This window comes from Carassius carassius, chromosome 13, assembly GCF_963082965.1.
Source record: "Carassius carassius chromosome 13, fCarCar2.1, whole genome shotgun sequence".
Classification (NCBI taxonomy): domain Eukaryota; kingdom Metazoa; phylum Chordata; class Actinopteri; order Cypriniformes; family Cyprinidae; genus Carassius; species Carassius carassius.
This window is the reverse complement of record NC_081767.1, coordinates 8,948,792-8,975,973: the sequence shown is the minus strand read 5'-3', so window position 1 is coordinate 8,975,973 and position 27,182 is coordinate 8,948,792. Positions and strand designations below refer to the sequence as shown.

The window sequence follows — 27,182 nt, the reverse complement described above, 5'->3', positions numbered from 1 at the left end:
CTAACCCCCACCGTTTCGCTTCTGCGGTCGCCGAGGCCCCGCACGAGGTGTTGGTTAGGGGCGATATGTGCGGCTTGAATATGAATACAGTGATGCACTGGAGTTCCATGTGCTCGCTCTCCCCCACTCGAGCGCGTTAATCAACAGTTTTGCTCTTCAAATGGTGGATTACGGCTCACACAGCCGCCGCGTTTTCGCTAGCGGCTTGGCCCGATGTTATCTTGTTGGATTGAATCCTGCCGTGGATACGCTTCAGGATTATATACAACGAAACGCAGCGAGTTGACGCACACGCTTTTCTTCATGTTAATATGCCAGGGACTATGCCCTTCACTGAGAGCGCTGTTAGACTGCTAATGCACATCTACCCTCTCACTGCAGTCCCCATACTCTAACTTTGACTGTCTCGCAGCAAGGGCACCTCGAGCGTCATTGAACTGAGCTATCATTCGCGCGCCCCCTCAGACACTCTGCACAATCCAGTCTTCAGAGTTTGAGGGACGGCGCGGAGGCTGGCAAAGATGGCCAGCGTATGACGGTTCACACAGCCGCCGCGTTCTCGCTAGCGCGTGGCCCGATGTTTATCTTGTTGGATTAAATCCTGCCGTGGATACGCTTCAGGATTATACACAACGAAACGCAGCGAATGTGACGCATGCGTTTTTCCTTCATGTTTGCTTAGGACTGTGCCCGCCTCCAGAGAGTGCTGTTGGACTGCTAATGCACATCTAAGCCTCTCACTGCAGTTTCCACACTCTAACATTTGACTGTCTCACAGCAAAGGCTCCTCGAGCGTCATTTAACTGAGCTATCATTCGCGCGCACCCTCAGACACTCTGCACAATCCAGTCTTCAGAGTTTGAGGGACGGCGCGGAGGCTGGCAAAGATGGCCAGTGTATGACGGTTCACACAGCCGCCGCGTTCTCGCTAGCGGCGTGGCCCGATGTTCATCTTGTTGGATTAAATCCTGCCGTGGATACGCTTCAGGATTATACACAACGAAACGCAGCGAGTTTGATGCATGCGTTTCCTTCATGTTCTCTAACATTGACTGTCTCGCAGCAAAGGCACCTCGAGCGTCATTGAACGGAGCTATCATTCGCGCGCCCCCTCAGACACTCTGCACAATCCAGCCTTCAGAGTTTGAGGGACGGCGCGGAGGCTGGCAAAGATGGCCAGTGTATGACGGCTCGCACAGCTGCCGCGTTCTCGCTAGCAGCGTGGCCCAATGTTTATCTTGTTGGATTAAATCCTGCCGTGGATACGCTTCAGGATTATACACAACGAAACGCAGCGAGTTTGATGCATGCGTTTTCCTTCATGTTCTCTAACATTGACTGTCTCGCAGCAAAGGCACCTCGAGCGTCATTGAACTGAGCTCTCATTCGCGCGCCCCCTCAGACACTCTGCACAATCCAGCCTTCAGAGTTTGAGGGACGGCGCGGAGGCTGGCAAAGATGGCCAGTGTATGACGGCTCACACAGCTGCCGCGTTCTCGCTAGCAGCGTGGCCCAATGTTTATCTTGTTGGATTAAATCCTGCCGTGGATACGCTTCAGGATTATACACAACGAAACGCAGCGAGTTTGACGCATGCGTTTTCCTTAATGCTTGCCAGGGACTGTGCCCTCCAACAGAGAGTGCTGTTGGATTGCTATGCACATCTAACCCTCTCACTGCAGTCCCCACATTCTACATTGTTTGCCTCGCAGCAAACGGTGCTTCGAGCAGCATTGGATTGAGCTGTAATGCCAAACGTTCCCTCAGACACTCTGCGCAATCCAGCTTTCAGAATTCGAGGGGCGATTCAAGGGTCCTGCACAGACGACCCATTTATGACGGCTCGCACAGCCGCCGTTTTTCGCTAGCGGCAAAGCCCGATGTTCAATCTGTTGGCCTAATTCCTGCCGTGGACACGTTTCAGGATTATACACAACGAGACGCAACGGCTCTTATACATACACTTCCCCTGTGCACGAACGCCACGAGCTTTTCGTGCCCGGATATTTTAACATGTATGACAGCGTTGCAGGAAGCGGAAATTTTGAGACCGCTAGTATGGTCTCGGCCGTGTGTGAACGCTTGCCCGACATTTCTCTATGGGTGTTACGCACGATTTGTCATGGATACACCATTCAGTTTCAATAAGGCCCGCCTCCTTTCCGCAGAATTCTTTCCACGGTGGCGAAGCCGATGGAAATAGCGGTGCTGCGACAGGAGATGTCAACTCTGCTGAGCAAAGGGGCTATAGAGGAAGTACACCCCTCTCAGATGGAGGCGGGGTTTTTTACAGCCGTCATTTTGTGGTAAAAAAAAAAAAAAAAAACCCACTGACGGATTACGACCCATTCTGGGTTTACACCATCTGAATCTTGCACTCAGGAAGTTCCTCAGATTCGCTTTAGAGAGCAAAGCGTATTAGTATTTCTCAAAATGCATGGATGGATCTCTGGCCCCGTTGCGGCACCAGGGCGTTCGTGTTTGAACTATTTTAGGCGATTAGCTGGTGTTTAGCGCAATCGCAGACTCAAGCACACTCTCATGGGGATCTTGTGCTGAATCATTTAACAGCCTGGGCTTACGTATGGAATGTTTCACCCCGTTGTCTCCGCATCGGACGATTCCGGTGACACGGCGATGTGTGATGTCGCTTAAAAATATGTATGTCAACCGAATTCTCCTGACTGAATTCTCCTGACCGGAGTCCGGCCGGGGATTTGCGCTTCCCGAGAGACTGTCACGACGGATGCGTCTTTGACCGACTGGGGAGCTGTTTGTCAAGGGAGTTGGCACATAAACAGGTTGAAATTACTGGCTGTTTTTCTGGCTCTCCAGTATTTCTCGAATCTGCTGATCGGCCGTCATGTGCTGCTCAGATCAGACAACACAGCGGTTGTGTCATACCTGAATCATCAGAGAGGATTATTCTCTCGCCCCCTGTGCAGGCTGGCGAAACATGTTCTTTGTTTTCAGAACTAAATTCTATCGAACCGAGCTGTACATGTCCCCGGACGTTGGACTTTGGAGCGAATTTGCTATCCAGGCAGACTCTGGAGCAAGCGGAGTGGGGATTGCACCCCCAATCGGTGAGTCTCCTATGGCAGATTTTCGGGGAAGCGAAGTGGAATTGTTTGCGTCAAACACGACTGCGCATTACCCGCTTTGGTTCTCCCTATGCCCTCCAGCACCCCTGGGCTTAGATGCATTAGCCCACAACTGGCCCAGGACCAGTTTGTATGCGTTTTCCCCCAATCTGTCTGATTTCGGCGATATTACGCAGAATACGGGTGGACAGGGTGGAGCAGCTGCTGCTGGTGGCTCCGCGGTGGCACACACACAGCCGTGGTTTGTGGATCTGATCAATCTGTTAGCGGGCTCTCCATGGGAGATTCCCCTCAGACAGGATTTATTATCACAAGCACAGGGACTGATTTGGCACCCGAGGCCAGATCTATGGAATCTGCGGGCATGGCCTCTGAGCAGAGTGAGTTCATATGTCCCGGTCTTTCTGCTGAAACTACAGAGACTATACTTAATTCTAGAGCAGCTTCTACGAGACGCTTATATGCTTTCAAGTGGAGACTGTTTACGGCCTGGTGTGAAACTCATAATATGGATCCAGTTTACTGCCCAGTGGCGTCAGTACTGGAGTTCCTTCAGGAACGTTTTTTGGATGGAGTGACACCAGCTACCCTAAGGTTTACGTGGCAGCCATTCAGCTTACCACGAATATATAAATGATGCCTCAGTGGGCCGTCATCCACTGTTTCTCCTTCATACAGGGTGCGCGACGGCTGAGGCCTTTCCGCCCCGTGCGGGTCCCTTCATGGGTTTTTCCATTGTGTTGCATGGTTTATCAGGGCATCTGTTTGAGCCCTTGGAATTGTTCCGGATAAATCCTGACTTTTACAGCACAGACTCTGTGGAAGTGTTGTTGCGACCAAGGCCTAATTATGTCCCTAGGTTGCATCTATCCCTTTCGCTTTCAGCAGGTGGTCCTGGAGGCTTTTTCTCCTGCTGCGGCGGAGTCTGGGGATCTAAGTCTTTGCCCTGTAGAGCGTTAAAGACTTATGTGGATCGTACTGCCCCATGGCGTGAGTCTGACCAGCTGTTTGTCTGTTTTGGACATAAGAATAAGGCCATGCAGTTACGAAACAGTGCATGTCCCATTGGCTGGTGCAGGCTATTTCCTTGGCCTATGAGGCGCGCGGGCTCGCTTCGCCCTTAGGAGTAAAAGGTCATTCCACGAGAGCAGTGGCTTCTTCTCAAGCCTTTCTCAGTGGATCTTCTATGGATGATATCTGTGCTGCGGCAGGCTGGTCCTCACCGAGCACTTTTATCAGGTCTTACAGTCTGGATGTGAGGATGGCTTCTGGCTCCCGGGTTCTCTCCGCTTGACCAGATGCTTCCTTGGATCCAAGCTATCAGGTACGTCAGGCGTGATGGTATAGCGTTCCCATACGTGGTGACGTCACCGCAGCATCGAAGTGACCTATGAAAGGGAACATCTCGGTTACGTATGTAACCTTGGTTCCCTGAATAGGGAACGAGATGCTGCGGTTCTGGCCGTGCTGTACCTTGATAGCTTTCTTCTTCGTCATGAAATCTGAGGTAAATGGCGCGCGGCACCAGGTATATATATGCTTACGCATGCTGGGCGGTGCCATGCGCTATTTGGCCAATAAGATTGGCGGGATGGTATAGGGCTTCAGACATTCGTCACACCGAAGGTGTTCCCATACGTGGTGACGTCACCGCAGCATCTCGTTCCCTATTCAGGGAACCAAGGTTACATACGTAACCGAGATGATTTGTAGGGGGGGAAATATATCCTATAAGTTTAAAGGTCATACCTTATGCCTACGGATCTCAGGTGGCCATCAACAATCCTGTATCCACAGTTCGGGTACTGTCCAATGAAGTTCTCAATGACGACTTTCAAGTTTTCCGAACTGATGTCAGAATATGTTTGTCGTACGGAAAGTGTGTACGCCTTCATCCACCTCCTAATGGTTGAATAGGATACTCCATACATCCTTGCGATTTCATGCACTCGAAAACGTTGTTCCAGTAAAAACTGCAGTTGTTCTTTCCCTACTACCATATTTTGTCGACGCTCTTCAAAGTGTAGGCCTGCTACACCAACTTCTGGTGCCAAAAGCTCCAAACTGCTGTGTAAAAAAAAAAAAATCTCATCCTCTCTCGGCAATGAATCAACCGCAGCTAAACGATAAAGAACTTGAACAACACTTTCCAGCCGATAATATATATAATTCATTTCTTGCGGTCTTTGCAGAAGTACAGTCCTTATCGAGTTTAATTGTTCAGAGATCTGCTCCAAAAACTCGCGGGAGACTGGCACGAGATGTCTGGGGGGGAGAGAATAGGCTATTAATGTGTCAACTAAATAATTTAAAAGATTGAGTTTTAATAAATAGAATGGCTAAATTGTTATATAATAACTCACCCATCCATGGCGTCCATGACCCAGCAAGGTTTCGAAATTCAAAATCTGCGTGATTTGGGCGGAGACTTTCCTGTTTTGTTTTAAAGTAACAAATAGTTATAAAGATTGTCTCATCATCAGGTATTTCGTAGGTAGTCCAAATAGGTGGTTCCATAGATATCATATAAAGGCTAGATGTCTCGTCCGCGCTGCTGGCCAACGGAGCTCGACATCCGCACACGGCGGCCATCTTACCACAGGGTGCTCGCTCACTCATAACATGGTGCATGTACTTTTAAATAACCATAACTTGCTCAATTTTCTACTGATTTTCAAACGGTTTGGTTTGTTATAAACGTCAGAGATGTAGCTATTATACTGCATACATATGAATAATTATGTTCAAAATGTTTAAGCATTCAGAATTATAGCCACGTTAATAACGTTTGTAAGAAACCAAACCGTTTGTAAATCCGTCCAGATTTCAGCGAGATAAGAGGATTTGTGTGCGTGCTGCTCACTCACCTTAATTCACAGAGCCCTGTGGTAAGATGGCCGCCGGTGATGCCGGAAGTGACTCTGCCTTAAGACATCTAGCCTTTATATGATATCTGTGGGTGGTTCATGGAAAAAATAGTAGGCATATCCCAGAGTGCAGTCTGGACGATGGGGCGGGGCCTATTTTTTAGTCTATGGGCGGGGCGACACATTTGAATTGCCAGCCCGAATTGCCTGGCAACCGACGTCACTGCGCAGTGCATTCTGGGACGTAAGCGATATAGCGCCGCCATTTTGTGAGGCCACATCCTTTCATTTACTGTCGGGCGAGACGTTTATATAGCCTACTGTCTATGCTTAAAACAACCGTAAAAGGGAATTGCCTAGCAATCTCATTGGTGTAGTAGACGATTCAGGTGGTCTGAGCATGCGCAGTACTGTAAGATTTAGGAGAATGATTCGGCCATATTGAATAAATATTAAATGCTAACTTTAATCTTTTCTTTTTTTATCGATTTACCATAGTAATTTTACTAAGCTATAGACTATATTGGCTAATGTTTTATTGTAGGCTACTTAAGACACAGAATAGATACAAAATATTGTTTAAAAAAGAATGCTTAGGCCTACTTGGCTAATAAAGTTGTCATTCACTTGGCTTCTTTAAATTTCCATCAAGATCGGTAGATCAGAACAAACACAGGATTTTATGCAATTTTTAGTAATTAGGTTACTTTCAGAGGTCACAGCAAGATGTTATCAAGTGAATCAGATTAGCCTCATTTAAATCGATTTCTCCACCACTGACATGCACTCGAGTGAATCTCCTCTTTGATGGATCTCACAGGTGTCCAGGAAACAAACAAAAAAAAAAACGTTTCACTCATTTCAGGGTTAACATACTCAAGAGTTTTCACTTAACCTTCTTTCTGAAACAGACCCCAGGTATTAAAAATCTAATTATTTATTTATCGATCCCGCATTACGTTTTCATGTTTTACAAATAGTTTCAAATATTAACACTCCAACTAAGGAATTGCACAAAATTCCCCAGAAGATCTAAACTGGAATTTACCTGTCAGCACAGATAAACATACAAGTTATCAAGTCATTTGAAAGACAATTCTATGTGTTAAAAAAATAATAAAGATGTGATGGCTGTTGTCTGTGGTTTGTTTATTGACTTGGAGCTTAGGCTCCCATGGTTATAGTCTGAAATTGCTATTAACTGTATATTCCTCAAATCTTCTTGGAATGTTGCTCCATGATCAAAAAGGATGTGGATTCTGAGATGTTACATTTACTAAATCCCCTTGCACATAGCCTGCTGTTTGCCCTGAATGTCCTTTTACAGTTTCTCTCAGTCACTTTGGTAGATTTCTTGAATAATCCTTAAGATTAGCAAACCAGTAAATGCTTTTCTCAAAATAATTCATAGTAACACCACACAATGGATTACCTGCAAAAGCCTGTAACCTGCTCAAAATCTTTAGTTCATCTCTCAAAAGTCATGTATTTATGTCAATGAACATATAGTGCCATCAGAATGAATAGTCCTTGTGTCATTGTTCACAAACAAGAGTCAAAATGATTAGTCATGCTGTCAATATAACAGTGTTCACTATTTTCAGATTTAACCTATGGCTACGATTTACATTTATATTCTTTATATCACAATGACATGTGTGTGTGTGTGTGTATATATATATATATATATATGTGTGTGTGTGTGTGTGTGTGTGTGTGTGTGTGTGTAGTTCAGATACAAAAGCCATCTGAAATGTTCTTCTAGAATGATAATTTTTATCAAGCTCGTATGTTTAAGTTCAGGAAATTCACTTAAATGGCAATGAAAATTACCTATTAATTATCATTTAAGTGAAATCACTGAACTTAAACATATGAGCTTGATAAAAATGATCGTTCTAGAAAAAAAATTCAGATGGCTTTTGTATCTGAACTCTTCATTCATATATTATATATATATATATACACATACATACACACACACTCTGTATATGTGTGTGTGTGTTTGTGTGTGTGTGTGTGTGTTACATTGTCTCTATAAAGTATATTTGCTGTATTATGTAATGCAAGTGGAGTACGTATACAGTATTACAGTACAGAAAACAATGTCTGATTACACACCTGTTCTGTCTACAAACTTTTGAATGATTGAAGACACAGTTGTTCTCCTAACATTCGCCTTTACCTTTTGACACCCCGTCATTGTAAGGTCATGACTGATAACATTGTCTGCAATAGTGTCCTTATTTCATTAGAAACATGTCCACAATCTTGACCTCTTCCACTGTTTTGCCTCCGTACCCTTCTTCCACCACACATCATTACTCCTCTTCTTCGACTGTTGACCCTGTTTGTTTCTGTGTTGTTCTTCCATTATCTAAATGTGTGACATTGAGTTGTGCTCTGTCAATATGCTTGTCAAATGAAGCTTCATGAGCTATTTCAGAGACCTAGTTGATTTAATGCTTTACATTCCCCTTAATTAGTGAAATGTAAAATTTATAGCCAAGACACTGTCATTAAAACGTTAAAATGTAGCATGTCATGGGACAACCAACAACAGCACATACATTTAGACTATACCCATATTTCTATTTATAACGCAGCCACTTTAAATTCACATGTTTCACTTCTGAGTAACAGAAATATATATATATATAATGAAAATGAATTGCCAACATACCAAGGATATAAAAAAATACCAAGTAAAACACAAATTTGTAAATATTTGTTTGAATGTTTCTGTTATGAGCAGTTTTTAGAAATCCAGAAAGCCTGTAAATAAACAATATATTAATGACTGGCATTTCACACAATAGGCTAGTCAATGAAAATACAGTTCCAAACAGCACCACAGCAGAACAACTGCAATTGTCTAAACAGAGTAGGCTAGTTGTGTGGATGTTAAAATATATTTGTGTTTTTGAAAGAATAGGTTGAACATCAACCAGTAATCTCAATAGAACAGGGCCTTGGCGCCATCTACTGGCAATTATATTGATATTTAGTAGTTTAATATTTATTTAGCCTCCGTTCATTTCGGCATTTACAACTCGGTTTAAATGAGCTTGCTAGAAGTTCATAGTACGATTTTTTTATAACATCGAATTTAAGAATATAATTAAGTAATGCATCCACTCTACTATGGAGCTTTTTTATTATTATTATTGTAGCCTATAGCCTATTTCATATTCCCATGCATGATCGTGCATAATATATTCCAAAATACATTCAAAGACTTTTTCTGTTGAGATTAGATTTTTCTTTTTTTATGTATTCAAACCTAAATAGTATTTTCTTAATATTCTTCGAGGATGTTAAAAGCTAGGTCTATGTTAAATAGCTATTAATGTGATTTTCTCTGCTGGAAATTACTTCATCTAATTTAATAATAGCTTAAATGATCAAATCTTCTAGCCCACACTGTTCGAACAGTGTCTCAAATAAGACAAGTCCATTCAATTCAATTCAATTCAATTCAATTCAATTCAATTCAAATTTAGTTGTTGGCTACAGCGCTTTTCACAAAACATATAGTTTCAAAACAGCTTTACAGAAAATGCATTTCAGAAATGTACATATAAAAATACAGTTAGTTAGTCAGTCATTTATTAATCCAACAAGTAGCTGCATAAAAGTACGTGCGATATTTTTAAATTAGCCAAGGCACGTTTTGCGTTCAAACGGGCAGACGTGCAGACGTTCAGACGGGCAGACGTACAGACGCGCAGACGTTCAGACGGGCAGACGTTCAGACGGGCAGACGTTCTCCACACGCACGTTATCACGTCTTTAAGCTTGGTTATGAAAGAAATGACACAAAGCGAGCCCCATATTTCTCAAAGAACACTCTAGAAAAACTGGACCGTTGGACTCGACGTCAATCAAAACCAGGACGACGACGAACGTGACGAACACATTTCTAAAAAGAGACAGAAGATATCTTTCGAGGTGAGTGTCATAGCGCATACTGCGACTGAAATATACAATTAACGTTTAAGTTACTTTCTCGGGGGAAACTTTTCATTGTATTTTGCAAAAGTTTTACCGTGTTTTGTGACATTAATGCTAAGTTTAGTATCAATCTAATGTTCGCTGACTGAGGAGCCTGACCAACCGTGTTTTGGCTAATAAATATGTTGTTTCACAAACACTGAACTGTAAGTTAACTGGGGTCGTTCTTTTCTTGACTTTCTCCAGATATAATGTTATAAACACTACCGTTTAATATGGTCTAATTCTATGCCCATATAATTCCCCCAGTGACGGGCTTTATAGCTAGCTGGATCGTTACCATAGATACTGTGTAGTCTTTACATGTAACGTTAGCGTTAGTGTCTCGCCTGTTAGTGTACATTTAAAGGATTAAGTTAGTTCACCTCAAAATGAAAATGTACTTAACGTTATAATTTACTAACCCCGATGACATACAGGTTTTCCATGTCTTTATTTCTTCAGTGGAAAACAAATAATAATTTTGAGGGATACACATTCAGACTTTAATGTCAACCAACTATCCCAATGTTCAATAAGGTTCAAATGTCCGTGTCAAATCATAAAATACTGTCAACATGCACAAAATATTTAAATTATTAAAGAGTAACTAAACCCTAAACCAACTTTTTTTAGTTAATGATCTATAAGAATGGGGCTTTGTTAGTGCTGTTCATTGATTCGAGTAACTTTTTTGACATTTCAGTATAAAGTGTTTTAATTCTACAATATATGGTGTAAAAACGTCTGAGTGCTGCCCTCTTCAGGTTGAACGGTGGCTACTGCAGTTGATTTTTCCTATTGGATGTTGCGGTGGCAAGTGACGTAAGCGTGGCAGGTGAAGTAAGCAGTTTCCAGCTCACCACGCCCCTTGGTACGAGCTACCACGCCCTTGGCACTATAAAACCATCAAAATCACTGTAGTGAGTCAGGAGCTGGAATTGCGAGTATTGGTAACCACCAGAATAGACTATTATAGCATCTATTTAGCATAGCAATTATAAAGTTATTTAGATCTTCAAGTTAGCGTAGATTTATCTGTATTTAGTACAGTGGTCAGGATGGTACGGAGGTGTGTTGCTGGTTGTGACAGCACTGCTGGACTGCATAGTTTTCCAGCAGACTTTAAAATTAAGCGCCAGTGGTTGCATGCACTTGACCTGGAAGACCACAAGTTCCCGCCTAGAGCTCGAGTGTGCAAACTGCGTTTTACACGGGATTGCTTCTCCAATGCAATGGAGGTGGAAATGGGCTTCTCCACACAGCTCGCGCTGAAAAGCGACGCGGTGCGGGAGTTAAGACCGCAGTTTGAGCCAGCGGCTCGAATTGATATGAACAGACACCTCGACATCCTCCACTTCAGGTGAAAGTGGGGGAGAAAAGTCCTCTACTTCAAATGATCGCTCTGTTGCAAAGCTACTTGCGTCATTACAGTCACTCTCCATTTTAGGGTCTCTGACAGCAGCTGTCAATCAATCCGTCACTGCGAGTCTCAGGATCACGCCGCACTCGATCAGCGGTGGTTCGTCCCCTCTATCTCCGCTGTGATCTGCCCACTTTTCAGCATTTTTCAAATATTGTCAGTGGGCTGAGTCAGGCTCTGAGCAGGGGTTTAGTTACACTTTAATGTTTGTCATCACTGGGCTGGTGTAGATAGGTCTATAAGTTACTCTATAGGCTTACATTCATCCTATTGTTGTAATTAGTTTTTGTTATTTTCTCTCTTTCTTCAAGTTATGACAGACTTCACGGGTAGGACTGACCGTTAGTCCTTTTTTCCTCATATTTTTAAAGTTGCTGGTCCCAATGTTGTAGTTTGAGAGTTTGTAACAATTTAACTATCCCAATAGGTTGATGCAGGAGAAGATGAACGAAGCATCAGGGAACATCTCTGAGTAATAAAGGAGGAAACAGAGAAGCTTAGACCAAACTTAGAGCTTCTTAAAGAAAGGATGGTGCTGATAAAAATCTACCAGATAAATTTTTGTGTCTAACCACAGCACGGAGGAGATTATCTCTGAGTTTCCATGTTTCAGACTGGCCAAAATGGTAAGTACAGTAGTGTATAATTGCCTCCTTAGTTATGACTAATGAGTTATGAGTTATATATGTCTTTTCTACTTTGCCTTCATCTTAACATAAGCTCCTTTGGGGTATGAGAGACCGTACCAACGTTGATATGGACCAACATATTCTCTCTCAGCTCTCTGTAATGGCATCTAAAGTCCTTCAAGTTTCACGGAGTCCCCTGATGGAGAAGTTCAGGTGTGTGGTTGATGACTGTGAAGATGACAGACTGAAAAAAGGTAATTAAATCTGCACTGCTTAGATTTTCTGTGTATCACTGACTGACACCCATATCTGCCGGTGTTAATACATTCCTGCGTGTATCTGTCTTGTATAATAATAAAGACAAATTTCTAGTTTATTAAAGGTAGTAATAATTACTGTCTTAGTAATTAGAAAAACAAAAAAACAAAGAAAACGTATTAGATAAAAGCATCCACCATGTTATGTTAACCTAATTCTTGTTTTGTTTAAAGGACTACAATTGGAAGCAGCTATTCTGCTCTTGCCTGCACTGTTTAAGGAGGACCCGGGTTTGCTGTTTGAAGTTGAGGTGAGCCATGAACAGTTGACTGAGTGTGAAGCAAGTCTAATTAAAGGGTTAGTTCATCGAAAAATCAAAATTATGTTATTAATAACTCACCCTCATATCGTTCCAAACCCGTAAGACCTCCATTCATCTTCGGGACACAGTTTAAGATATTTTAGATTTAGTCCGAGAGCTCTCAGTCCCTCCATTGAAGCTGTGTGTACGGTATACTGTCCATGTCCAGAAAATTAAGAAAAACATCATCAAAGTAGTCCATATGACATCAGAGGGTCAGTTGGAATATTTTGAAGCATCGAAAATACATTTTGGTCCAAAAAGTGTAAAAACTACGACTTTATTCATCATTGTCTTCTCTTCTGTGTCTGTTGTGAGAGAGAGTTCAAAACAAAGCAGTTTGTGATATCCGGTTCGCGAACGAATCATTCGATGTAACCGGATCTTTTTGAACCAGTTCACCAAATCGAACTGAATCGTTTTAAATGGTTCGCATCTCCAATACGCATTAATCGACAAATGACTTAAGCTGTTAACTTTTTTAATGTGGCTGACACTCCCTGTGAGTTCAAACAAACCAATATCCCGGAGTAATGCATTTACTGAAACAGTACACTGACTGAACTGCTGTGAAGAGAGAACTGAAGATGAACACTCGTTCACGAGTCAAGAACCGTTTCTGTCAAACGCGTCCGATTTGAGAACCGAGGAGCTGATGATACTGTGCATGTGTGATTCAGCGTGAAGCAGACCGACACACAGAGCGTCTGAACCGAAATGATTCTTTTGGTGATTGAATCTAAACTGATTCTGTGCTAATGTTATGAGCCCAGGTAAACCGAAGGATTTGGAATCAAGGGCAATCATCCATCACAAATGACGTCATTACGTCGAGCACAAAAGAACCGATGAACCGTTTTCTTCAACCGGTTTACTGAATCGAACTGTCCGAAAGAAGTACTGGTGATCCGAAAACCGATGCAACTGGTTCTTGAATCGAGAACGAGTCAATCTTTCGTTCATTATCTGGCAGTTAAGTTAAGTTAACAGCTTAAGTTTGTAACGATATCAACCTTCATATTCATCCGGAAGAAGGAGGCGGGAACCGGCGGACAATCAAAAACATTTTAATAACAAAATAAACACAAAACAGCGCACCAGCCCCTCACGGACGACTGGTGCGCATAAAATAAAAACCAAAACACAACTAAAAGCCCAGGCCTGGTCCTCTCTCGTCCTTCACTGTCGTCGCTCCAGTTTTATATCCTTCCATCTCCTCCATGGGCCTCGAGACCGGTGGGACGAACAGGTGTAGTTCATCTCCAATCACTCCCCCGGCCTCGCTCCCATGTCCCTCGGCCCCGCCCCACTCGTCACATACCCCCATCGCCCCTCGCAGGCCGGGGGGTACTCCCGAGACTGCGCTCTACTCCCCCCCCCCCCCCTCCCTCCGGGGGGGCCGCTCCCGGGGACCTGCGGGAACCTGGGGGTAGGACAGGCGAGGCGAGAGAAAAGGAGATGGAAGGAGGAGCGACAGAGGGGAGAGAGGAAAAAAAAAAAAAAAAAAAAAAATTCCGGTTCCCAGACGCACCGCTGCTCGGCCCTCCACCAGCTGGGTGATCTCCTCCGAGGTGCCTGGCGGTGGCACTGGACGGCCCTCGGCGGACGGCACGACACTCCTCCGCCGCCCGGTGGACGGCGACGGCTCCTCCGGTTTTGGGCAGCCGGCAGGAGTCCCCCGTTCCCTGCTCCTCCCCGTTCCGGCGGAGGCAGCAGGCTCCGGCCACCTGGCGAACGGCGCCGACTCCTCCGCTCCCTCACGGACGGCAGCCGTCTCTCCACATCGTGGGCGGCCGGTAGCGAGCTCGCCCGTCCCCGGCAACTCGCTCCAGTCCACCGCCTCGAGCGTCCATGGCGGCACACTCCTCGCCAGCTCGATGGCACCGCGGATTCACCACAGCGGCGAGGGATCTTCAGCAGCGCGTCCCTCCTTCTCCCGGGCTTCGGCACCACTGTAACGCTATAAACCTTTGTATTCATCCGGAAGAAGGAGGCGGGAACCGGCGGACAATCAAAAACATTTTAATAACAAAATAAACACAAAACAGCGCACCAGCCCCTCACGGACGACTGGTGCGCATAAAATAAAAACCAAAACACAACTAAAAGCCCAGGCCTGGTCCTCTCTCGTCCTTCACTGTCGTCGCTCCAGTTTTATATCCTTCCATCTCCTCCATGGGCCTCGAGACCGGTGGGACGAACAGGTGTAGTTCATCTCCAATCACTCCCCCGGCCTCGCTCCCATGTCCCTCGGCCCCGCCCCACTCGTCACAAAGTTTGTTAATCATTTGTGGATTAATGCGTATTGTAGACGCGAACCGTTTAAAACGATTCAGTTCGATTTGGTGAACTGGTTCAAAACGATCCGGTTACATCCGGAACTCCCCGCTCAAGCTCGCCGTCTCTGCAAGATTAACGATGGCAGTTTTCACGCACAGCCACTAGAAGATTTACATCTGTCAGACAGGTTGCTGGCGTCATCAAGCTTAGTTTGAGTCTGCGCGTCAGAAACGGAAGTGCTAAAAAACGCTAAAAATGGGCTTCACTTGTCTCAATTGAGTTCCAATGGGGTCACTGTGTCCATTTCTTTTACTGTCTATGCCCATAACCCCCCATAACTAAAGAAGTTTAGTGATGTCCGGTTTGCGAACGAATCACTCGATGTAACCGGATCTTCTTGAACCAGTTCACCAAATCGAACTAAATCGTTTGAAACGGTTCGCGTTTCCATTAACCATTAATCCACAAATTACTTAAGCTGTTGACTTTAACGTGGCAGACACTCCCTCGGAGTTATAATAAAGCAATATTCCAGAGTAATTCATTTACTCAAACAGTACACTGACTGAACTACTGTGAAGAGAGAACTGAAGATGAACACCGAGCCGAGCCAGATAACGAAAGAAAGATTGACCCGTTCTTGAGTCAAGAAACGGTTGCAGCGGTTTTCGGATCACCAGTAGTGATGGGTAGTGATGTCCGATTCGTGAACGAATCGTTCAATTGAACCAGTTCTTCTTAGTGAACCGGTTGAACCAGTTCACCAAATTGAACTGAATCGTTTGAAACGGTTCGCGTCTCCAATACGTATTAATCCACAAATTACTTAAACTGTTAACTCTTTAACGTGACTGACACTCCCTCTGAGTCAGAACAATCCAATATCCCGGAGTAATTAATTTACTCAAACAGTACACTGACTGAACTGCTGTGAAGACCGAACTGAAGATGAACACCCAGCCGAGCCAGATGACGAACAAACACCCCCACTGCTGGAGCAGTTCTCGTTCTCGAGTCAAGAACCGGTTGCATCAGTTTTCGGATCACCAGTACACTGAACCGAAAACCGTTTCTTTCAGATGCGTCCGATTTGAGAACCAATGAACTGATGATACTGCGCATGCTTGTAATTTTTTAAGTATTTTGTTAAACATCGGAAAGTGTGATAAAATAACTATATATATCTATTTTTTTTTAAGATGAATGTTTCTAATCTGTATATTGTAGATAATGATTATATATATGATTATATTCATGATTAATGAATTAAGCATTCACAAACAATATAAATATATAATTTTATTATATTTTCCTCACAAATTTTCTTACAAAATAAATCATTTTCTTACAAAATTCCTTAGAAATGTTCTTACGAACTTCCTTATAATAAATAAACAAATCCAAATAAACAATGAATTATTATTTACAGATCCCCAAGCAAGCAATACAGCCAGACTGCTTTAAGTCAAGGCAAGGGCCTGCAACACGCTAAGGCCAGAGTGGACTGATGGAAAGGCCACTCTTGTCAGTCCACCAGACGCAAAGCTGACTGAAGACAGAAAACAACAGGCTGGCCATGACAGGAGTTGTTTTCTGAGGTTGTGTTTTACTCTGTGACCTGAAACAAAAGATAAATCGGCATTATTTGTCTAAATACTTCACTTTTGCAGAAAAATTATCTTAAGTTCATGGCGACTGATGATCAAACTAAACCAACAAAAAGCTTAACTAGTCTTAGTCTTAGTACCTTAAACCAGTCGTGGAGATGCATCTTGTCCAGACTGAGTCTCCTCTGTGGATCAGGCTGCAGACAATCACAAATCATCTGGCAGCATTCTGTGAAGAGAAAAAAAAGAGAGATGTTTGATTATAAACGTATACTTTACACCTGCTCTCTTTGAAGCTATTGGTCCTTTTTGTATGATCTGGAGTTCATTGTTTGATGAAGATCTCACCTTTTGACAAGCCAGGTCTGGTCCAGAGGTTCACAGTGATCTTGTGTTGGTCGTAGGATGTAGGACATTCCCCGCACAGCATTTCAAACAAGATGAACCCTAGTGTCCACACTGTGGTTGGCTTTGCTTTGTACCTGCCCTTCAAGTTGAACTCAGGTGGACAGTACTCTTTCGTGCCTGCAGGAAAGATGTCTGATGTTTAATCAATTATCACAGCATGTTGAGTGCATATAAGATGTGTATCTGTGAGATAATTAATACAGCACTTCATAACACATACCACTAAAGGATTTGAAGGCAGATTTCTTCATGACTGCGCCGCACCCGAAGTCAATTAATTTGACCTCCATGGTGTCCTGGTTCACCAAGATGTTCTCCAGTTTTATATCACGATGGAAGACACCACGATCGCAGCAAGTTTTAGCGGCATCAATGATCTGCCGCATAATATTTCTTGCAATCCCCTCGTCAAGCCTTTCTTCATCATCCACATAAGTAAACAAATCCACGCAAGGCACTGGTCGCTCCATGACTATCACGTAGTGATCTGTGTCATCCTCCCAGTCGAGCAGCTTAATGATCTGGGAAACGCTGGGGCCATTGTTGGCCATGAGCATCAGGCCAATCTCCATTGGCAGACGTTTGGGATGACCAGGCTAACAGAAAGAAAACATGATGCTTAGATGGAGGTGGTTTCCCAAATTATACACAAATAATGCCTAGTAACGCTCAATTGTAGACTGTGGTTAAAATTAATATAGGGTGTGATCAACTGAAAACAGTGAATAAGAGACGATGAAACAGAGAGTGCAGTCTACTCGCCACTCTGATATATGACATGTCTGGCGTCTTCTCTGAACATTTCACAGCCACCTAGTCAACAAAACAAAGAACTAATAATTATCACGTGCAGATAGTTGATATCACTCTAGTCATAAATCCTAAACAGATCAAATTGTGTACCTTAAGTCCATCCTCGCAGCGAGACTGCCACATCCTCCTTCACCAAGCATGCGGCCGATTTTATATTGCTTGCGAATGTGGCCTGTTATCACACAAACAATTGTGATGAGTATGAAATGCAATTTTATATTATACTGTCTATAAAACGGTTTCTAATAACATTTTCTAATTCTCACAGATTTCTTTTTCTTACCCTTATCCAGGATGTCCTGCACGAGCTGTTCCTCAGTAGTGAGGAGGACTTCCTCTCTCCCTGCCTCCGTTCTCCCTCCATCGTTCTCAACAGCACTAACAGGCGTCTCTTCAGACCTGGTGGGGGAGTCTTTGGTTTGTACGCATTGTTCGTGTACACTCTGGTCTATTAACAGATTAAGCACAAGTTTTGAATTAATATCCTAAAAAAAGAGTAAAGTTTAATTTTTTTTTACTGTCACTCGAAAATGTTTGGTGTGATAATGTTAGCAGTGTTTTATAAGAGAAGTTTCTGTAATTGAAGAATCGGTCATTTATGAATATTTGCATCATCATGACATGTTTTTGTGATTGTACCATCGCTATCTCTCCAGTGCGTTCCCGCCTCTATCCAGTATTTCTCTTCCACTTCGGCCAGATCATATGTTCCAGCTCCACTGCAAGGAAAGTGAAGAGCAGGCCACTTCCAGAAGCTCTTCTTCTTCTCCTCTCTCCCTTCCTTCTCTCTTCCTCCATCAATCTCAGACGGATGAGGATGACGGCTCTCTGATGAGATGGGGCCGTCTTTTGGATGTACACAGAGTTCACTCTGGTCTATTAACAGACAAACAATTGAGGCAAATATGAAATACAATTTTACATGTAAATTTGATTCTGTACAAGTATTTATAATAACATTTCCTAATTCTCATATATTTATGAATCTTACTCTTGTCCAGGACGCTGTGTTTCTGCTGTTCCTCAGCAGCAAGGAGGTCTTCGGGAGCTGGATCTAAATATGAAATAAAAAAAATAATAACTAAAAGGGTAAAATATAACATACTCAAATTAATGTGGTTCTTGATTTAGGAGTAGTTCTCAATTGAATGTATATCCTAAAATTTTAACTCTTAAAAAAAGAAAAGAATAATGTTACTTTAAAATGTTTGGTGTGATAATTACAGCAGTTTTTGGGACACTGATCGTTGTTATAATTATTTTATAATAATGAAAAGGAGGAATAACAGAAATTCCTGTAATTGAATATTTTGTGGTTTATCAATATTTGATGTGAGTGTACCATCGCTATCTCTCCAGTGCGTTCCCGCCTCTATCCAGTATTTCTCTTCCACTTCGGCCAGATCATATGTTCCAGCTCCACAGCAAGGAAAGTGAGGAGCAGGCCACTTCCAGAAGCTCTTCTTCTTCTTCTTCTTCTTCTCCTCTCTCCCTTCCTGCTCTCTTCCTCCATCAATCTCAGACGGATGAGGATGACGGCTCTCTGATGTGATGGGGCCGTCTTTGGGATGTACACAGAGTTCACTCTGGTCTATTAACAGACAAACAATTGAGGCAAATATGAAATACAATTTTACATGTAAATTTGATTCTGTACAAAAGTATTTATAATAAAATTTCCTAATTCTCATATATTTATGAATCTTACTCTTGTCCATGACGCTGTGTTTCTGCTGTACCTCAGCAGCAATGAGGTCTTCAGGAGCTGGATCTATAATATCAATTAAATAAATAAAAAGAGAGTGTAATATTGCATACTCAAATTATTCTGTTCTTTATTTAGGAGTAGGTCTGAATTGAATTTATATCCTACAATTTAAACTCTTAAAAAAATAATAATAATAATGTTTCCTGTTACTCTAAAATGTTTGGTGTGATAATTACAGCAGTGTTTTGGGATAGTGATCATTTTTATAATTATTTTATTTTATAATAATGATAAGGGGGAATAACAGAAATTCCTGTGACTGAATATTTAGTGATTGATCAGTTTTTGATGTGAGTGTACCATCGCTATCTCTCCACTGTGTTTCCGCCTCTGTCCCGTATTTCTCCTCGGCTTTGGCCAGGTCATATGTTCCCTTTCTGCGGGAAGGAAAGTGAAGAGCGGCCCACTTCCAGAAGCTCTTCATCGATCTCCCTCCATCGCTCTCAAGAGCACCAACCGGTGCCGGTTGATGGTTCTCCGTCATGATGGGGGAGTCTTTGGGGTGTACACAGGGTTCTCGTACACACTCCAAACCAGTCGCTTCTTTTAGTCTTGAAAGCAGTCCCATTATAACACCTTTTGTCAGGCGCTAACAGTCGCTACCAAATATGTTACTCCCAAGACTCCGGAGCACAAAATGAGCAAGTGATTTTTACGCCTTTATATACCTTCATGGGCGAATTGTGACGTCATAAATTCCCGCGCGGAATGGAATACAAAAAAGAAAAAAAATTATAAGTCATCTGGTTCTTTCAAACGATAACATTCATATCCAATGATGTTCAATGCTAACGACAATTTGTTGTATCGTGTACATCGCGGGTTGTAAATATAGCAGTCTTATCAATTTTATGACACTTTAAAGCCATAAAGAAACAGAAGAAAACAGAAGGCCTCTTGTATTCTCAGGTAACCCGGGTTTAAATTAGGCCGGTGCCTTCCGGGGTTTGATCCCCGCACATAGACTCGTCTCCGAGGCTCGACATTAACGCTTCATTAACGCCAGACAAGTAACATTAATTTAAGCATGCTGAGGTAAAAAATCTAAATGAAAAGTTTTTATATTTAAAATACAGTTAGTTATGCAACATCACACAACGTTTTCACCATTACGACTGTTTAATAGAACAATAAACAGTTCAATAAGCAATTACAATAATATTAGGTCACTTACATTTTAGGCGGAACCACAGCACACCTCATGGAAAACAGCCGATTCATTCCTGAATAATTCCATGTTCCGAACGAATCGGTGAGTCAATGATTCAGTAGCTCATGAATAAACATCTGATGAATAAACAACTCAGTGACTCACTCATAAAAAGCTCACTGCTGGCACCTACTGGCGGTTTAATTTAGTTAAAAAGTATAATTTCCAACATAACTTCTTGTTTGTACATTCCAAAAAAATATTTGAAACAATTTAATAACATTATTCAATGCACTTGTATTTTTTTCAGTGTAACTTATTTAATATGATAATGTAGAGATTACAATAATCATATTAGTATAATTGAATTTATTGATTAAATGTAAGAATTTTAAATGAAAGATGACATATTAATGAGGTTGGGGGGAAATGCCCTCCATAAAGGTAAAAAATGCCCTTGGATTAAATATTAAAAACATGCAGATTTATATGTCACAGCTGATAGAAATCTGATAAGAATATTGCTTCAGAATAAATCATATTTCATGATCCGAATTGAGGCTAAAGCAAAAGGAGCCCCTACCAAGTATTGAGTACAGTTAATTAACATACCTTCCAGAAGGCCATTGGTGGGGTTTTGTTAAATATGAGCCAAAATCATCACAATTAAAAGAACCAAAGACTTAAACTACTCCAGTCTGTGTGCATTGAATTTATTTAATACACAAATTTCACATTTTGAGTTGAAAAACTGAAATAAATGAACTTTTCCACGACATTTTAATTTATTGAGATGCACCTGTATGCAGTAGGGCAATCAAATGCAGCTTCCAAACGACAAAAATAGCCAAGTAATATTTTTTATATATTTGATACAATCACACCTGAGTGATTAGATCGTTCAGTGTACAGCATTAGCAGCTAAATTCAAACCTGCGTTCGCTGGCTTGCGCTGAGCCAGAGACAGACGCGTTAGTACAACGCTTCATGATAACCAATCAGAAACGATTCTGTTGCCTTATGAATGCAATGGCCAATCAGAGACGTGCAGAAGAGTCATCACTGAAACGTGCTGTTTTGTTCACTTGCTCTTTTTTTTTTTAATGCTTCAGTGATTTTAATGGGAATTTTTGCCTGAACTCTGGCTAGACTGAATGAAAATGTTCTTTGATAATGTAAATGTTCTTTACTCTCTGTAAAATGAAAGTGTTAAAGTAAGTAACTTACAATATAGTTATTAAAATTTACATTAAATGCAAATTCAGTCGTATTAAAAATATTTTATGGCATGACACCCATATATGGCGTAAAAAATCGTAGCTGATGTGTCACATCACAACCATGACTAATACCCCCCATAACTAAAGAAGTTTAGTGATGTCCGAACGAATCACTCGATGTAACCGGATCTTCTTGAACCAGTTCACCAAATCGAACTAAATCGTTTGAAACGGTTTGCGTTTCCATTAACCATTAATCCACAAATTACTTAAGCTGTTGTCTTTTTTAACGTGGCAGACACTCCCTCCGAGTCAAAATAAACCAATATCCCGGAGTAATTAATTTACTCAAACAGTACACTGACTGAACTGCTGTGAAGACCAAACTGAAGATGAACACCCAGCCGAGACAGATGACGAACAAACACCCCCACTGCTGGAGCAGTTCTCCTTCTCGAGTCAAGAACCGGTTGCATCGGTTTTCGGATCACCAGTACACTGAACCGAAAACCGTTTCTTTCGTACGCGTCCGATTTGGAACCAATGAACTGATGATACTGCGCATGCGTTTATTTTTTTAAGTATTGTTTTAAACATCGGAAAGTGTGATAAAATAACTATATATATATATATATATATATATATATATATATATATATATATATATATATATATATATATATATATATATATATTAAGATGAATGTTTCTAATCAGTATATTGTAGATAATGATTATATATATGATTATAATCATCATTAATGAATTAAGCATTCACAAACAATATAAATATATAATTTTATTATATTTTCCTCACAAATTTTCTTACAAAATAAATCATTTTCTTACAAAATTCCTTAGAAATGTTCTTACGAACTTCCTTATAATAAATAAACAAATCCAAATAAACAATGAATTATTATTTACAGATCCCCAAGCAAGCAATACAGCCAGACTGCTTTAAGTCAAGGCAAGGGCCTGCAATACGCTAAGGCCAGAGTGGACTGATGGAAAGGCCACTCTTGTCAGTCCACCAGACGCAAAGCTGACTGAAGACAGAAAACAACAGGCTGGCCATGACAGGAGTTGTTTTCTGAGGTTGTGTTTTACTCTGTGACCTGAAACAAAAGATAAATCGGCATTATTTGTCTAAATACTTCACTTTTGCAGAAAAATTATCTTAAGTTCATGGCGACTGATGATCAAACTAAACCAACAAAAAGCTTAACTAGTCTTAGTCTTAGTACCTTAAACCAGTCGTGGAGATGCATCTTGTCCAGACTGAGTCTCCTCTGTGGATCAGGCTGCAGACAATCACAAATCATCTGGCAGCATTCTGTGAAGAGAAAAAAAAGAGAGATGTTTGATTATAAACGTATACTTTACACCTGCTCTCTTTGAAACTATTGGTCCTTTTTGTATGATCTGGAGTTCATTGTTTGATGAAGATCTCACCTTTTGACAAGCCAGGTCTGGTCCAGAGGTTCACAGTGATCTTGTGTTGGTCGTAGGATGTAGGACATTCCCCGCACAGCATTTCAAACAAGATGAACCCTAGTGTCCACACTGTGGTTGGCTTTGCTTTGTACCTGCCCTTCAAGTTGAACTCAGGTGGACAGTACTCTTTCGTGCCTGCAGGAAAGATGTCTTATGTTTAATCAATTATCACAGCATGTTGAGTGCATATAAGATGTGTATCTGTGAGATAATTAATACAGCACTTCATAACACATACCACTAAAGGATTTGAAGGCAGATTTCTTCATGACTGCGCCGCACCCGAAGTCAATTAATTTGACCTCCATGGTGTCCTGGTTCACCAAGATGTTCTCCAGTTTTATATCACGATGGAAGACGCCACGATCGCAGCAAGTTTTAGCGGCATCAATGATCTGCCGCATAATATTTCTTGCAATCCCCTCGTCAAGCATTTCTTCATCATCCACAAAAGTAAACAAATCCACGCAAGGCACTGGTCGCTCCATGACTATCACGTAGTGATCTGTGTCATCCTCCCAGTCGAGCAGCTTAATGATCTGGGAAACGCTGGGGCCATTGTTGGCCATGAGCATCAGGCCAATCTCCATTGGCAGACGTTTGGGATGACCAGGCTAACAGAAAGAAAACATGATGCTTAGATGGAGGTGGTTTCCCAAATTATTCACAAATAATGCCTAGTAAAGCTCAATTGTAGACTGGTTAAAATTAATATAGGGTGTGATCAACTGAAAACAGTGAATAAGAGACGATGAAACAGAGAGTGCAGTCTACTCACCACTCTGATATATGACATGTCTGGCGTCTTCTCTGAACATTTCACAGCCACCTAGTCAACAAAACAAAGAACTAATAATTATCACGTGCAGATAGTTGATATCACTCTAGTCATAAATCCTAAACAGATCAAATTGTGTACCTTAAGTCCATCCTCGCAGCGAGTCCCTTCATAAACACTGCCACATCCTCCTTCACCAAGCATGCGGCCGATTTTATATTGCTTGCGAATGTGGCCTGTTATATGACACCCACATGAGTATGAAATGCAATTTTATATTATACTGTCTATATAACGGTTTCTAATAACATTGTCTAATTCTCACAGATTTCTTCTTCTTACCCTTGTCCAGGATGTCCTGCACGAGCTGTTCCTCAGTAGTGAGGAGGACTTCCTCTCTCCCTGCCTCCGTTCTCCCTCCATCGTTCTCAACAGCACTAACAGGCATCTCTTCAGACCTGGTGGGGGAGTGTTTGGGTTGTACGCAGTGTTCGTGTACACTCTGGTCTATTAACAGATTTAGCACAAGTTTTGAATTAATATCCTAAAAAAAGAGTAAAGTTTACATTTTTTTTACTGTCACTCGAAAATGTTTGGTGTGATGATGTTAGCAGTGTTTTATAAGAGAAGTTTCTGTAATTGAAGAATCGGTCATTTATCAATATTTGCATCATCATGACATGTTTTTGTGATTGTACCATCGCTATCTCTCCAGTGCGTTCCCGCCTCTGTCCAGTATTTCTCTTCCACTTCGGCCAGATCATATGTTCCAGCTCCACTGCAAGGAAAGTGAAGAGCAGGCCACTTCCAGAAGCTCTTCTTCTTCTTCTTCTTCTCCTCTATCCCTTCCTGCTCTCTTCCTCCATCAATCTCAGACGGATGAGGATGACGGCTCTCTGATGAGATGGGGCCGTCTTTGGGATGTACACAGAGTTCACTCTGGTCTATTAACAGACAAACAATTGAGGCAAATATGAAATACAATTTTACATGTAAATTTGATTCTGTACAAGTATTTATAATAACATTTCCTAATTCTCATATATTTATGAATCTTACTCTTGTCCAGGACGCTGTGTTTCTGCTGTTCCTCAGCAGCAAGGAGGTCTTCGGGAGCTGGATCTAAATATGAAATAAAAAAATAATAACTAAAAGGGTAAAATCTAACATACTCAAATTAATGTGGTTCTTGATTTAGGAGTAGTTCTCAATTGAATGTATATCCTAAAATTTTAACTCTTAAAAAAAGAAAAGAATGATGTTACTTTAAAATGTTTGGTGTGATAATTACAGCAGTGTTTTTGGGACACTGATCGTTGTTATAATTATTTTATAATAATGAAAAGGAGGAATAACAGAAATTCCTGTAATTGAATATTTTGTGGTTTATCAATATTTGATGTGAGTGTACCATCGCTATCTCTCCAGTGTGTTCCCGCCTCTATCCAGTATTTCTCTTCCACTTCGGCCAGATCATATGTTCCAGCTCCACAGCAAGGAAAGTGAAGAGCAGGCCACTTCCAGAAGCTCTTCTTCTTCTTCTTCTCCTCTCTCCCTTCCTGCTCTCTTCCTCCATCAATCTCAGACGGATGAGGATGACGGCTCTCTGATGTGATGGGGCCGTCTTTTGGATGTACACAGAGTTCACTCTGGTCTATTAACAGACAAACAATTGAGGTAAATATGAAATACAATTTTACATGTAAATTTGATTCTGTACAAAAGTATTTATAATAAAATGTCCTAATTCTCATATATTTATGAATCTTACTCTTGTCCAGGACGCTGTGTTTCTGCTGTTCCTCAGCAGCAAGGAGGTCTTCAGGAGCTGGATCTATAATATCAATTAAATAAATAAAAAGAGAGTGTAATATTGCATACTCAAATTATTCTGTTCTTGATTTAGGAGTAGGTCTGAATTGAATTTATATCCTACAATTTAAACTCTTAAAAAAAATGTTTCCTGTTACTCTAAAATGTTTGGTGTGATAATTACAAGAGGGTGCAAGATAAGGTGTGATGATTTATTTTATAATAATGATAAGGGGGAATAACAGAAATTCCTGTGACTGAATATTTAGTGATTGATCAGTTTTTGATGTGAGTGTACCATCGCTATCTCTCCACTGTGTTTCCGCCTCTGTCCCGTATTTCTCCTCGGCTTTGGCCAGGTCATATGTTCCCTTTCTGCGGGAAGGAAAGTGAAGAGCGGCCCACTTCCAGAAGCTCTTCATCGATCTCCCTCCATCGCTCTCAAGAGCACCAACCGGCGCCTGATGGTTCTCCGTCATGATGGGGGAGTCTTTGGGGTGTACACAGGGTTCTCGTACACACTCCAAACCAGTCGCTTCTTTTAGTCTTGAAAGCAGTCCCATTATAACACCGTTTGTCAGTCGCTAACAGTCGCTACCAAATATGTTACTCCCAAGACTTAGAAGCACAAAATGAGCAAGTGATTTTTACGCCTTTATATACCTTCATGGGCGAATTGTGACGTCATAAATTCCCGCGCGGAATGGAATACAAAAGATAAAAAAAAATATATACGTCATCTGGTTCTTTCAAACGATAGCATTCATATCCAATGATGTTCAATGCTAACGACAAATTGTTGTATCGTGTACATCGCGGGTTGTAAATATAGCAGTCTTATCAATTTTATGACACTTTAAAGCCATAAAGAAACAGAAGAAAACAGAAGGCCTCTTGTATTCTCGTAAACAGTGGTAACCCGGGTTTAAATTGGGCCGGTGCCGTCTGGGGTTTGATCCCCGCACATAGACTCGTCTCCGAGGCTCGACATTAACGCTTCATTAACTCCAGACAAGTAACATTAATTTAAGCATGCTGAGGTTAACAAATCTAAATGAAAAGTTTTTATATTTAAAATACAGTTAGTTATGCAACATCACACAACGTTTTCACCATTATGACTGTTTAATAGAACAATAAACAGTTCAATAAGCAATTACAATAATATTAGGTCACTTACATTTTAGGAACCACAGCGCACCTCACGGAAAACA

At 41.6% G+C, this 27,182-nt stretch overlaps 2 protein-coding genes and 1 long non-coding RNA gene across 6 annotated transcripts in view; 1 reads left to right on the top strand and 2 right to left on the bottom strand.

The window, feature by feature from the left end:
* The window catches only part of LOC132155939 (uncharacterized), a 316,158-nt gene that overhangs the window by 78,044 nt on the left and 210,932 nt on the right, over positions 1–27,182 (top strand). The gene's annotated exons all lie outside the window — the stretch shown is intronic.
* LOC132155583 (serine/threonine-protein kinase pim-3-like) lies at positions 16,414–17,656 on the bottom strand. 2 transcript variants are annotated; one of them, XM_059564341.1, is made up of 4 exons: positions 17,151–17,656; positions 16,871–17,047; positions 16,663–16,751; positions 16,414–16,533 (listed from the first exon to the last, which is right to left on the bottom strand). In XM_059564341.1, the coding sequence occupies exons 1-4, from the start codon at positions 17,500–17,502 to the stop codon at positions 16,522–16,524; spliced, it is 630 nt and encodes a 209-aa protein (XP_059420324.1). In that variant the 5' UTR covers positions 17,503–17,656; the 3' UTR covers positions 16,414–16,521. The 2 variants fall into 2 exon arrangements, with proteins under 2 accessions (XP_059420324.1, XP_059420323.1); XM_059564340.1 differs by having other exon boundaries at positions 16,414–16,751.
* Positions 22,697–26,931, bottom strand: LOC132155934 (serine/threonine-protein kinase pim-2-like). Of its 2 annotated transcripts, XM_059564719.1 has the most exons (10): positions 26,267–26,931; positions 25,928–25,990; positions 25,568–25,810; positions 24,499–24,663; positions 24,298–24,392; positions 24,157–24,207; positions 23,617–23,992; positions 23,337–23,513; positions 23,129–23,217; positions 22,697–22,999 (listed from the first exon to the last, which is right to left on the bottom strand). In XM_059564719.1, exons 1-10 carry the CDS (start codon positions 26,529–26,531, stop codon positions 22,988–22,990), a joined length of 1,536 nt encoding a protein of 511 aa, XP_059420702.1. In that variant the 5' UTR covers positions 26,532–26,931; the 3' UTR covers positions 22,697–22,987. The 2 variants fall into 2 exon arrangements, with proteins under 2 accessions (XP_059420702.1, XP_059420701.1); XM_059564718.1 differs by having other exon boundaries at positions 22,697–23,217.